Here is a 12,961-nt window from a genome sequence, read left to right on the forward strand (position 1 = left end):
TATTTTTCAAAGTTAATCTTCTTTAGAATTGTGCTTCCTTGTGGTCATAAGGTTGGCAATTCTTTGATCCTTTATCAGCCAGCCCAGAACATTTACAAAATTTAAGTACATGCGTAAAACTAGTGGTCCAAGTACCTGTACATGTCTCACAGGGAAACTTTTCTACTGATGAAGAGAATGAGGTCATCAGCGATGCTGATGGAAACTTTTCAGATGCTGATGTGAGAATGAATTTCTGATATTTTTTTAATCCAATGTTTTTTACATACATTTGTAAATATCAGTGTTCATATGGATTTTGTTTTAATGTGCAATAAACGCACAATTTCTAACAGGAAGGCTCTTCTGCTGATGACAAGGGTGATGTTTTTAGCACAGCTGATGAGAACTTTCCACAGACTCATGTGAGAATAAAGTTTAGAATATGTATCTAGTCTATAGCCTCATGCTTTTTTTAAAGCACACACTTCTTTATGTGTCAGCCTGTAATTAGTGCAATATTTACTTTCTAGATTGTCAGAAACCACAGTGCAGTTTGTGAGGGAAGCACAGAAGAAAGAGAGGAGTGTGCCAGTGAGGAAAAAATATATCCAAATGCCAAAATCACTAATGAAGAATCTCTGCTGTGTATACTTGCCTACAGCCTCAGGCATACAACATCCAAAGTGGCTTTGAGTGACTTGTTAGATCTTATCAATCTCCACTGTCCTGATTCAACCAATGGTGTTCCAGATAGCTTATACAAGTTCATGAAATCCTTTCACTGTGACACTTTTGAAGTCCAGTATATTTGCCCATCCTGCCAATTTTTCTTTGGTAATGAAATCCCCACCCACTGTGCTTCATGCAATTGTACCCCAGGGTACATGGAAAACCTAATCAAATCTGGCTCTGTCTTTATTAAGTTATCTATTTCAGATCAGTTAAGAGGTAAATTTCAAGATACAGATTTTTGTGAGTCTTTGAATTACAAATGGTCAAGGACAAAGCACAACTCACAAAATGTTGAAGACATATTTGATGGTACTATGTACAAATCGATTGATGCACTAAATGACCCAAAATTGACGAATATTTCAGTGTCCTGGAATGTTGATGGTGTTCCAATTTTTAAATCTTCTCCTTTTCATATCTGGCCACTTCAAGTCACAATCAACGAGCTCCCCCCTAATCTGAGGGCAAAGCATGTCATTCTTGGCGGTTTGTGGTTTGGGCCAAAAAAGCCAGAAATGAACTCGTTTCTGCAATCATTTGTTAATGAATTGCAAAGTCTTGAAAACCAAGGGTTACCTTGTCAGTGGAAAGGTGAAAAATCAGTAGTCCATGTATACAGTTTGCTTTGCATTTGTGATTCAGTGGCTCGTTGTGCTGTACAGAATGTCAAGCAATTTAATGGAGAGCATGGTTGTAACTGGTGTTATCAAAAGGGTGAAGTTGTAGAAAAGGGAAACGGGTTTACAAGGGTTTACCCTTTGCAGTCAACAGAGCCAGAGCTGAGATCACACAAAAAACACACTAAAGATGCTCAGCAAGCTGTTGATTCTGGAACATGCATAAATGGTGTAAAAGGTCCATCTCCTCTAATGCTGCTGATGTTTTTTAATATGGTTTCTGGATTTGCATATGATTACATGCATGGCATATTACTTGGTGTTTGTCGCCAGCTGACTACCCTATGGTTTGACTCCAAATACCATACAGAGCCTTGGTACATTGGAAGAGAAATCGAGCAAATTGAAACAAGGTTACTTGCCATTAAACCACCTTCAAGTATAACAAGACCACCCCGTTCAATTTCTTTGCGCAAATATTGGAAAGCTTCGGAATACAGACACTTTCTCTTATTTTACAGCCTTCCCTGTTTGTTCGGCATTTTACCCAGACAATATCTTGACCATTTACTACTTCTAGTGCAGGCTACACACATTCTCCTTCAAGATTCAATTTCCTCCCATGACATTGACAAAGCTGATGGCCTTTTAAAAGCATTTGTGGACCGTTTTGAGTCTCAGTATGGAAAGTGTCATGTGTCTTATAATGTCCACATACTTGTACATGCAGCAGCATCTGTGAAAAATTGGGGTCCTTTATGGAGTCACAGTGCATTCTTATATGAGTCCCAGAATGGACACCTTCAGAAACTCTTTCATGGCACACAAGCTGTACCAGAACAAATTGTTAACATGTTTAACCTTTACCAACATGTTCCACGACTCATTGCTGCTGTATTCAATGATGAACAAACACAGCAAAGCAAAAGCTTTGTTGAAAAAATGTTGGGAGGCACCAATATTGTGAGAAAGTGTATTGGTAGTTCTAGTGTGATGTTTCTTGGATGCCCACATGTACGACAGCCAACCCCAAGAGAGTCTCATATCCTTCAAGAGTCAGGTTTTAGTGCAAATAAAGCGTTCAGTTTTTATTCTAGGGCTGTGGTTAATGGCAGGCGAATTCATTCAAAAGGAGCAAAATCTTTATCTAAAAGAATCAACCATGCAGTTCAAACCAAACATGGGTCTATAGCATTAGTACGATCATTTATAGACGTAGGCAATGCGCAAGGAGAGGGTCATGCCTTCATTGATGTTATGAAAACAACAAGTAATGACATCAGCAAAGACAGAGAATCAGGGATAACAGCAACAAGCATTTTAAAAGAAAGAGGGATTGACTCAGTTGAACTTATCAAATGCACAGACATACATTCAACCTGTGTCTACCTCAAGGACCTACCAGGTCTTGCAAATAATTTTTTTTGCATCCAACCAAATAGATGGGAGTTGGATTAAAAACAAAATAGCTGCATCTTCATGTTATAAAAGGTAAAAATGTACAGTATACAGACTCATATCTCTTGAATGTTGACATGTCGTGGATGTTTGCATAAATGTATCATTTTGAAATGATTTAGAATTTTTTTTATAATTGCCTATTTATTCTTACTCTTAATTTTTTTAATTTACTTGTTAAGACTCATTGTTTTGTCCCATTGCTGCCAACAGCCAGAGCATAATATATCAAAAAATAGTTCCATGAAATGTACTTGAATCTAATTAAATAAAAATTGTATTAAACTACAGTAACTATCGAGTTTTATTCTCTAGTCTAAACAAAACCTGTAGGTTTTTTATATTTATTTTTTGACTTATTTATTTTTCATTTACAGGGAAAACTCCTGTAAGCAAACATTTTGTTTCTGGGTGAGGTGCACGGCAGTCCTGCAGGACTTTATAATTCCTGCAGGACAGCTGTGCAGTACAAGTGAAAAATCCTGCAGGACTTTATAATTCCTGCAGCTTTAAAAAAAAAAATCCAGCAGGATTTTATAATTCCTGCAGGACTGATGTGCAGTACAAGTGAAAAATCCTGCAGGACTTTATAATTCCTACAGGACTGCTGTGCAGTACAAGTGAAAAATCCTGCAGGACTTTATAATTCTTGCAGATTTAAAAAAAAATCCAGCAGGATTTTATAATTCCTGCAGGACTGATGTGCAGTACAAGTGAAAAATCCTGCAGGACTTTATAATTCCTACAGGACTGCTGTGCAGTACAAGTGAAAAATCCTGCAGGACTTTATAATTCCTGCAGATTTTAAAAAAAAATCCAGCAGGATTTTATAATTCCTGCAGGACTGATGTGCAGTACAAGTGAAAAATCCTGCAGGATTTTATAATTCCTGCAGGATGCCTGCAGAAAAAATGAAAATCCTGCAGGATTCCTGTAGGTTATTTTTGTAAGGGTGGGATGTAACAGTCACGATGTTAGCTGGTTACATTACCAAAAATAAATTACATAACTGGTTTGTGGTGAGTTAGTGATAAAGATGAACAGGTACTTAAATTTTTATGATCTTGGGTCAAATTCTGCTAAAATCTGCTATTTAGGTTAGGGTTAGTTAGGGCTAGGTTAGGGCTATTAGGTTGGGCAATGGTTCATAAAAGATTTTTGATGCTATTCTATTTCTTTCAGATAAGAAGAGTGTCCGTTTTACTAACTTACACGAGAAGAAACTTTATTCAGAAGATCACAAAGAGAAGAAGAAGAAGCAGTTTCCCTGTGAGCAGTGTGGAAGGATTTGTGTTTCTTCTTCTAGTCTGATCATTCACATGAGGACACACAGTGGTGAAAGGCCTTTCCACTGCACTTACTGTGACAAATGTTTTCTCTGCAAAGGAAGTCTTAATGTTCATGAGAGAACTCACACAGGAGAAAAACCATACGAGTGTCCTCACTGTGAGAAGAGATTCATTAGTGGACACCATTTAAACAAACATGTGCGTTTACACACCAATGAGAGACCGTATCAGTGCAGTGAATGTGGAAAAACCTTTAGGATTTTAGATTCTTTAAGGAAGCATGAAGTAACACATTCTGAAAGACTTCATCAATGTTCACACTGTGATAAACGTTTCTATCATAAAAAGGATCTGATAATCCATGAGAGAGTTCACACGGAAGAGAAACCTTATCTCTGTTCTCACTGTGGAAAGAGCTTCTCTGCTTCAGGTACATTGACTGTTCATCTGAGAGTTCATACTGGAGAGAAACCTCATCACTGCAGTGTTTGTGGGAAGAGTTTCAGTCGACGTGGCAATTTAGTGACACACCAGAGAATTCATACAGGTGAAAAACCTTACAAATGCTCTCAGTGTGGAGAGGGGTTTAATCAAGCGGTTCTTCTGAGAATCCATCAGAGAGTTCATACAGGCGAGAAACCTTACCGCTGCTTGATCTGTGGAGAAAGATTCGCTAATGTAGGACCTTTTAAGACTCATCAGAAGAAACATGCTGAACAACAAACTGATCTGTGAAAAAGACAAATAACTTGTACATAAAAGATTTTTTACCAACACAATTCACATTTGTAGTGGACTTTGTATTTTCTTTCCTGTACTGTAATTATAGTTACAGTTATAGTATAAGTTTTTTTCCTTTCCAAGATACCTTTATTAACTTAAAGAGCACATATAGCATTGCTAAAATGTGGTTGCGTGGTTTATGGTGCAAAAAACACATTATTTTCTCCTTTATGCCCTGCCTACCTAAAACACATTGATTTTGTATAAAGCTCATTGATTTGAAAAGCGTTTTGTTCCCGTTTGGCCAGCTTACCAGTATGTTGGGATTGGCCTGAATACCTCTGACGTCAGACAAAAAAACCATTCTTACTTTAAAGATTAGCTCACAATGTAATACTGACAGGAGTTAATATTGTGTTTACTAGCGGAATCTGATCCTGAAAATGCAGATGACCAAGCTGATCGATTAACTTTACCAGCTTTAGCAGGATGTAACAGATTGGTAAGGTAAGGATACCAAAACATTAAAACCATGTTTGCATTTGTGATCGTAGAAACGACAAACAAGTGCTACTGCATAAAACTTTGTGTTTGAATCATGGTTTAGTCAGTCTCTTTAAATATGAAAACATAGACTACTTGTAGGCTGTGAGTCAGAAGTGGGGAAGAATTATGATAATGACCGTTGTGTCCACATCAACCGGCCCAGGAAGTAAACTCTTGCCTACAATCTGTGTTTTATGTTGGAAATGATAACTCGCGTCATCTTCATTTGTACCTTATATCATTAACATGTACTAATATACACTTACACACCAAAGGATGTGTAAAATCTTGAATTGTATTATTGGTGCTCTTCAAAATAAAATTCTGTTTTAATATCAAAAGAACAGTTGATCTGGTTCTGATCGGCTCCACTAGAAGACAAGGTTTATTTTATGCCAGGAACACGCAGAGGTTTTAGAGTTAGATACGTACATACATACCCTTTTCATCTCCATTCGTCCCGTACTTCTGTCTGATGCACCCACCGCTAGCCTAGCTTAGCACAAAGACTGGAAGTGAATGGCTCCAGCTAGCATACTGCTCCCAATAAGTGACAAAATAACGCCAACATTTTTCTATTTATATATTGTGATTTGTATAGTCACACCATGTACACATAACAAGGTCATATGAGACACAGCCATCTTTTATTCTCAGAAGGCGAAGCACAGTTCTTTATGCAATAGTCATTCTGAAAACACTGATCATTATTTTTAATGCATTTTTGCCAAAATACTCTGGAGATCAGTTCAGGACTAGTTGAAAGAAAAAGAGGTGGTTGTTGATGGTTTCGTTTTTCACCTTACAACAAATTTTATACAGGATACCCAAAGACTGTGTCCAGTTTTATTTGCTTAATAATATTGTAATATTGGCAAATATTTAATTTATAAATGTAGAGGTTTTTAATACCTTCCACTATTCATTGCATTTAGAAATTACTTAAAGTATTTTTCTAAAAACCTAGCCAAAATTAGAGGCCGTAATGCAATGTCTCAAGTCTCAATTTATTTATAAAGCACGATTAAAAACAACTCCAGTTGACCAATGTGCTGTACAATGATATAATGACTAATAAAAAAAAACACAAATATACAAACCACATAAACATCAGACAACAAACATCATCACACGTCATAGGCCTTAGTAAAAAAAGTATGATTTTAACTTTGATTTAAAAATATGTAATGTTGGTGATCTTATATGAAGCGGTAACGTGTTCCAAAGTTTAGGTGCGGCTATGGCAAAAGCTTGATCACCCCTAGATTTGAATTTGGACTTTAGTTGGCAGAACGAAGAGTTCTTTCTGGACGATATTCATACAACAAATCCGAGAGGTAGAGGGGAGCGAGTCCATTTACGATTTAAAAACGAGCAATGAAGCTGCTTGATCTTTTGATATCACATGATTTATTGTAAAATTGCTTTTGATGCTTATTTATCTTTTTATTTCAAAATTATTTTATTTATTTATGAGTATGCTTTCTGGTTATGTTGTGTTAAGCCTTTCATGTCAATGAAGACATTTGCCTTTGTTGTAAAAAAAGTTTTGAATTCATAAAAAACAAAAGCACAGGCGAAGTCCAGCTGTAATAAATATGCTCATTGTGAATGAGGTTGTGAGTGTGCTGTGCTTCACACTCCAGTCCAGTTAGTGGCGGTAAATGCAACAAAAGTTGGTTTGTCATCAGCCATAAAATGTCTACAGAAGAAGAAGTGTTGAGCGTCTTCTCTCTCCAGTACAGCAGGAGGCGCTCTGCAGCTCTTTAGTCCGCAGATAAACCCACTAAAGAAAGAAAGAAAGAGCTCGCGTGTGATGTGTTTGTGTATCCTCAGTGTTTTTCTCTCTTGAGTGTTTTATTGAGTGTAAACAGAGTCTTGTCTCTGTGTATTTTAGTGTTGATGATGGATGAGATGTGCTGTAAATCAGTAGGAACTGATCTGTCCATGCTGGATATTGATGATTTCATCACAGAAATCTCTCAGCTGAAGAAAGAGGTGGCGTTACTGGAGACAAAGCTGAGGTTAAGAGGAGATGAAGGACTGAAGAGAGAGGTTTGTACAGCTTAAACATCCTTTACCTGAATCAGACAACATCAAATCATTTCTAATCTTACTCTGTGTGTGTTTGTTGTGAATCTTCCACACAGGACTCCGAGCTCAGTCTGACTTTACTCTGTTATACTGAGTCAAAGCCCACAGACGCTCAGGACACTACAGTGTGTGACAGTAATCAGGGCTTACAGGATGAGGAATCTACTGATCAAACCTCCACAGAGTCTCTGGATTCTGTCTGGAACGCTGGAGAACAGCAGCAGATCCTGCAGACCAAACTCAAGATGTGTTCAGTCAAACTGGAGGACAGTGGGAACCAAACTGAGATTAAAACAGAGCACACAGAAATTAAAACTGAACCCACAGATGACGAAGATGATGACGAAGACGATGATGATGATGATGACGAAGACGATGATGATGACGATGACGAAGACGATGATGATGACGATGATGATGACGAAGAAGATGACAACAACGATGCTGACGACGACTTTATTCCTTCAGGTATATTTCTAAGATTGTTTTATTCTTCCCTTATGAAAATTAACCATGGTTTTACTACAGTTAAAACCAAAAAACCATGGTTACTACACTTTTACCACAATAAAACCATGGCTAATTTTCTTAAGGGTTTGTCTGCATTGGTGTAAATTTCTGCTTCAATAAAGATGGGTCTTGAGTTAGTCGGGCTAAATCATGGGCAGATTGGCTATCTGACAATTCAGAGGGGCCGGACTATTTAAAAAAAGTGGACCGGTCAGATTTTTAGGTATATATAGGCATTGCCCCCCCCCCCCCAGATTTTCTGTGTCCCCCAAAATAGCCCTTAAATCTTTCTCAGACTCACCTCATTTTTTTATTCAAATACAACAGCCATTGGCAACCTTATAGCTGACCTCATAACTGGCTACGGCCATGCATACACAAGAGTATTTACCGCTTTTTGGATCTGCATTGATTTATAAATGGGGTAACAGTGCTACATATCACCGAAATATTAAAGAGTTAAGGAAATATTTGCCATGGTAACGTGGCTCTCAACCGTCATCAGTGTCTCATAAAGCTTTAAAATAAAGACAATGAAATAAATGTTAAAAAACAGTTACATGGACTTAATTTTCATGTTTTCATAAAACCGGTTATTTGTTGTGAAGTAGTGTCTTATGTGTCTTAGGAAATTTCCTGTCAAACATTCATGTACTTCCTAGCGAACAGAGAAACGTTCTACGAACGTTCCTTGAATGTTTCAAACAAATGTACTGCCAAAATAAAAACTGTCCAGTTTTTTATGTTTTAATAATTTTTCTGGGTTGTCTGAATGTTAAAGGATTGTTACAAACCATTTTTTAAACGTTATGACAAAGTCATGTTTTCATGTTCACGCAATGTTTAAAGCGTAACTTAACCTCTGGTCAGAGCCTGACTCCACCCACTGGCAATATTTGAAAAATGCAAGAAAAGTGGGCAGACCCCAACGGAGATAGAGAGGATGAACTGAGCTCGTACCAAGGGTGTGGTGAGATCGCAACAAGGGCGTGGTGAGCTTGAACCTGCTTACGTAGGGTCGTACCGCTTACGTCACACGGTACCGCAACATCCATTAGGAAAATTCAACTGCAGTAGCCACCGTTCAACCTGAAGAGGGCAGCACTCGGACGTTTTTACACCTTATATTATACCAAATGTCGAAAAAGTTACTCAGATCAATGAAAAGCACTAATAAAGCCCTATTCTTACAGATCATTAACTAAAAAAAGTTGGTTTAGGGCTTAGTTACTTCTTGTTATGTAAATGATAGAGAAACATTGCATTTTATTATTTTAAAACTGTTATAAAGTTGATACATAATGGTGAAAATCATCAAAATAAATAATTGATTTACTCACTCATCAAAAGTTTATTTTCTGTGAGCATTACCATCAGATTCTGACCATAATCATCATACTAATTTACCAGCTTCTTTTTGCCAAAACAAGTGTGATTTAAGGGAAGAACATGTACAATATAATTCAAGGGTCAATAGTCCAACTAAATTGAACACTGATCATCATAATGGTGACTTTAAATGAAACAAAATCAACATCTAAACCTAATAAGTAAATTGTGTTTTCTACAGCAATATTTTTACATTCAGAAATAATGTTTTATAACAACTTTAAAAGAATAAAATGCAATGTTTCTCTATCATTTTCATAAGCAAAAAAGGACAGTAAATGAAGACGAACATGTATGAGATTTAATCATTTGCTAATTAAATCTCATTTAGTATTAATAATGCCTATTAGCGCCAGCTACTGGTAAAAGGAAATGGCTAATTTTTAAATGGGACATATTATATTATTTAAGTTATGTAAAGTAAGTATTTTGTGACCCCAGAGTGTGTATCTGAAGGTATATATCAAAATACCCAACAGATAATTTATTATAACATGTAAAAATTTTGTAGGTGTGAGAAAAATTGTGCCGTTTTGGGTGTGTCCTTTAAAATCCAAATGAAATACAAATACTGATCACCATAATGGTGGTTTGTTGAAATTGAAACTCAATAATGCTGTCCATTGTATTTTCTCTCTCTGCACTAAATGGCAGTGCTGTGGTTGGAGAGTGCAGATTAATGGGCGGTATTATTGTAATAAGATTTGCTACCTACGTCACAAAAGAGGCGAAATTAACCTATTTTTTTCATATGCTTGCAGAGAATGGTTTACCAAAGTGACTTGGGACCCAATTATAACACCTAAACATGGATAAAGTCTGATTTTCACACTAAAACTCCTTTTAACATATAAGTTATTGAAAATTAAGGGATGATCATGGTAGCACATTAAACTTGTTTTATCAGTGAGGTACTTGCTGTGCTTGAATTTTTGTGATCTTTCCACTTACGTCAAACTCATTTGGTATTTAGGTTGGGCAATAGTTCATAAGTGCACAAAGATTTTTGATGCTATTCTTTTTTTTTCAGATGAGAAGAGTGTCCATTTTACTAACTTACAAGAGTTTAAACTTCATTCAGAAGATCACAGAAAGAAGAGGAACCAGTGTGAGCAGTGTGGAAGGATTTGTGCCACTCCTTCTAATCTGATCATTCACATGAGGACACACAGTGGTGAAAGGCCTTTCCACTGCACTTACTGTGCCAAATGTTTCCGCAGCAAAGGAAATCTTGATGCTCATGAGAGAACTCACACAGGAGAAAAACCATACCAGTGTTTTCTATGTGAGAAGAGATTCATCAGTGGACATCGTCTGATCACTCATGCGCGCTTACACACCAATGAGAGACCGTATCAGTGCAGTGAATGTGGAAAAACCTTTAGGATTTTAGATTCTTTAAGGAAGCATGAAGTAACACATTCTGAGAGACTCCATCAATGTTCACACTGTGATAAACGTTTCTATCATAAAATGGATTTGATTGGCCATGAGAGAATTCACACGGGAGAGAAACCTTACGCCTGTTCTCAATGTGGAAAGAGATTTTCTAGTTCAAGTACTTTGACCGTTCATAAGCGAGTTCACACTGGAGAGAAACCTCATCCATGTAGTTTTTGTGGGAAGAGTTTTAGTAAACGTTGCAATTTAGTGACGCACCTAAGAATTCATACAGGTGAAAAACCTTACAAATGCTCTCAGTGTGGAGAGGGGTTTAATCAAGCGGTTCTTCTGAGAATCCATCAGAGAGTTCATACTGGAGAGAAACCTTACCTCTGCTCCATCTGTGGAGAGAGATTCTCTAATGTAGGACCTTTTAAGACTCATCAGAAGAAACATGCTGAACAACAAACTGATCTGTGAAAAAAAACTTCTATATACAAGATTTTTACAAACCATTAAATCTTTTATGGTAGATTTTGTTCTAACTTTACTGTAATATAATAGCAGAAGCTTTCTTATTCCAATATCGATAGCTAGATTAGATATTATTTCACCGTAATTCATTCAAATTCATTAATTGAGAAAACGTGCATTTGCCCGATTAATTGTCACAACCCTATTAGATGTAGAAAAGAATTCAGAATTGTATATCAGATGTGTCTATCTGCTGTGAATCTCACTTGGCTCCACTAGATGTTAATATTAAAACGCTAACACATTGGATTTACACAGGATTTGTTTTCAATAAGTGATTTTCTGAGTGGATTATTCCTTATAGGTGGAGCTTGCAGGGTGGGCTAGGCCCCCATTAGCTAAAAGGATTTTAAGATAAAGAAAATCGATTCCAAAACAAATATACATATTAATTTAGGTTCTTATACATTTTAAAACTTGACTTTGTAAAACAATTGTTAATCTGGCCATAATATTTGTATTTATCAAAACATGGCGCTTGGTAAAGTCATGTTTATCCAGCCATCCAATCACGATGGAGGAGAGGCAGGACAAATGCTACACCGACCAACCGGCACATCTTACCTTTACTACAGAACAACAACATAAGTTAATATAGCTCGTTGATAACTATAAATAACAGCCCGTGTTACCACAATATTAATATGAATTGATTAAAGGGCACATATTATGGAAATTTATGTAAAATAAATTTTTGATGTCCCCAGAGTACATAATATGTGAAGTTTTAGCTCAAAATACCCCACATCAACAATGTGCTGTTTTTCGGTGTGTCCTTTAAAATGCAAATGAGCTGATGAAATGCAAACACTGATCACCATAATGGTGGTTTGTTGAAATTGAAACTCAATTGTGCTATCAATTATTTTCTTTTTTTCTAAATATTTTTTTCATTATATGTCCCCTATAAACAAATTATCTGCAAAATTAGATAATTACAAGACAGTTTTTCCGCGTATGTTTTGTATTTTAGTAACCAAAGCACATCAAAACTTTTCACTTGCTTGTGTTTTAAACAACCCCTGATGTATTCAGTCGCCTAAAAGCCTTTGGTGGAGTCTGCGATTTTACTCCAAGATTTTATAAATGAATGACCTAATGTACTGTTCACCTCATATGAATTTTACATTTTGTTTACTTGTATTGTGAAGTATTTATTGAATTGTTTTAGAAGTGAAAACAATGCCCTAAAATTAACAAACATTGTGAATTTTTTGCCGTTGGGTTTGGTTTGGTTGGTTGGGTGGGGTGGTGTGGGAAAAGGCAAGTCATTAAACCTTTAACTTTCAAATAATTATGGTTTATATTTACAGTCTGTAATTCATTATGATTTAGAGCACTTTAATATTTAATCACTGTGTATAATAAAAACCATTACAGGTGGAGTTATTCCACTAATTATAGTATTGATATTATTAATAAAAACATACAAATAATGGTCCTTATTCTTACAGTTACAAATATTTTTTATTTAATAGTTCTGAAGGTTATTATAATATGTAGATGGGTATTGATGATTTAATTATAGATAATATTGTTGTCTACTATAGACGGGTTGCACGGCGACGTCACTAACTGGTTGCGCGCGCAACCGAGGGGCAGAAAGAAGAGACGTGCATTGTGTTGTATGCTAGTAGCGGTGTCTGTAAGTCAAAATGCCAAGGAATTTTTGCGTGGAAAAAAGTACCAACAGAGTCAGTGCTG

The 12,961-nt window shown here is 36.4% G+C and overlaps 2 protein-coding genes across 3 annotated transcripts in view; both read left to right on the forward strand.

The window, feature by feature from the left end:
- Positions 1 to 4,859, forward strand: part of LOC135750677 (uncharacterized) — a 37,612-nt gene extending 32,753 nt beyond the window's left edge. For both annotated transcript variants that reach the window (XM_065269643.2, XM_065269644.2), the window contains exon 2: positions 3,972 to 4,859. In XM_065269643.2, the coding sequence (XP_065125715.1) occupies positions 3,972 to 4,813 (842 nt within the window). In that variant the 3' untranslated portion in view covers positions 4,814 to 4,859. The remainder of the gene's footprint in view (positions 1 to 3,971) is intronic.
- Positions 4,860 to 7,141: 2,282 nt separating this feature from the next.
- LOC135750666 (uncharacterized) lies at positions 7,142 to 12,504 on the forward strand. Its single transcript, XM_065269629.2, has 3 exons — positions 7,142 to 7,402; positions 7,498 to 7,909; positions 10,371 to 12,504. The coding sequence occupies exons 1-3, from the start codon at positions 7,250 to 7,252 to the stop codon at positions 11,201 to 11,203; spliced, it is 1,398 nt and encodes a 465-aa protein (XP_065125701.1). The 5' UTR covers positions 7,142 to 7,249; the 3' UTR covers positions 11,204 to 12,504.
- Positions 12,505 to 12,961: the final 457 nt, after the last annotated feature.

The sequence above is a fragment of the Paramisgurnus dabryanus genome, chromosome 4 (assembly GCF_030506205.2).
Source record: "Paramisgurnus dabryanus chromosome 4, PD_genome_1.1, whole genome shotgun sequence".
NCBI lineage: Eukaryota > Metazoa > Chordata > Actinopteri > Cypriniformes > Cobitidae > Paramisgurnus > Paramisgurnus dabryanus.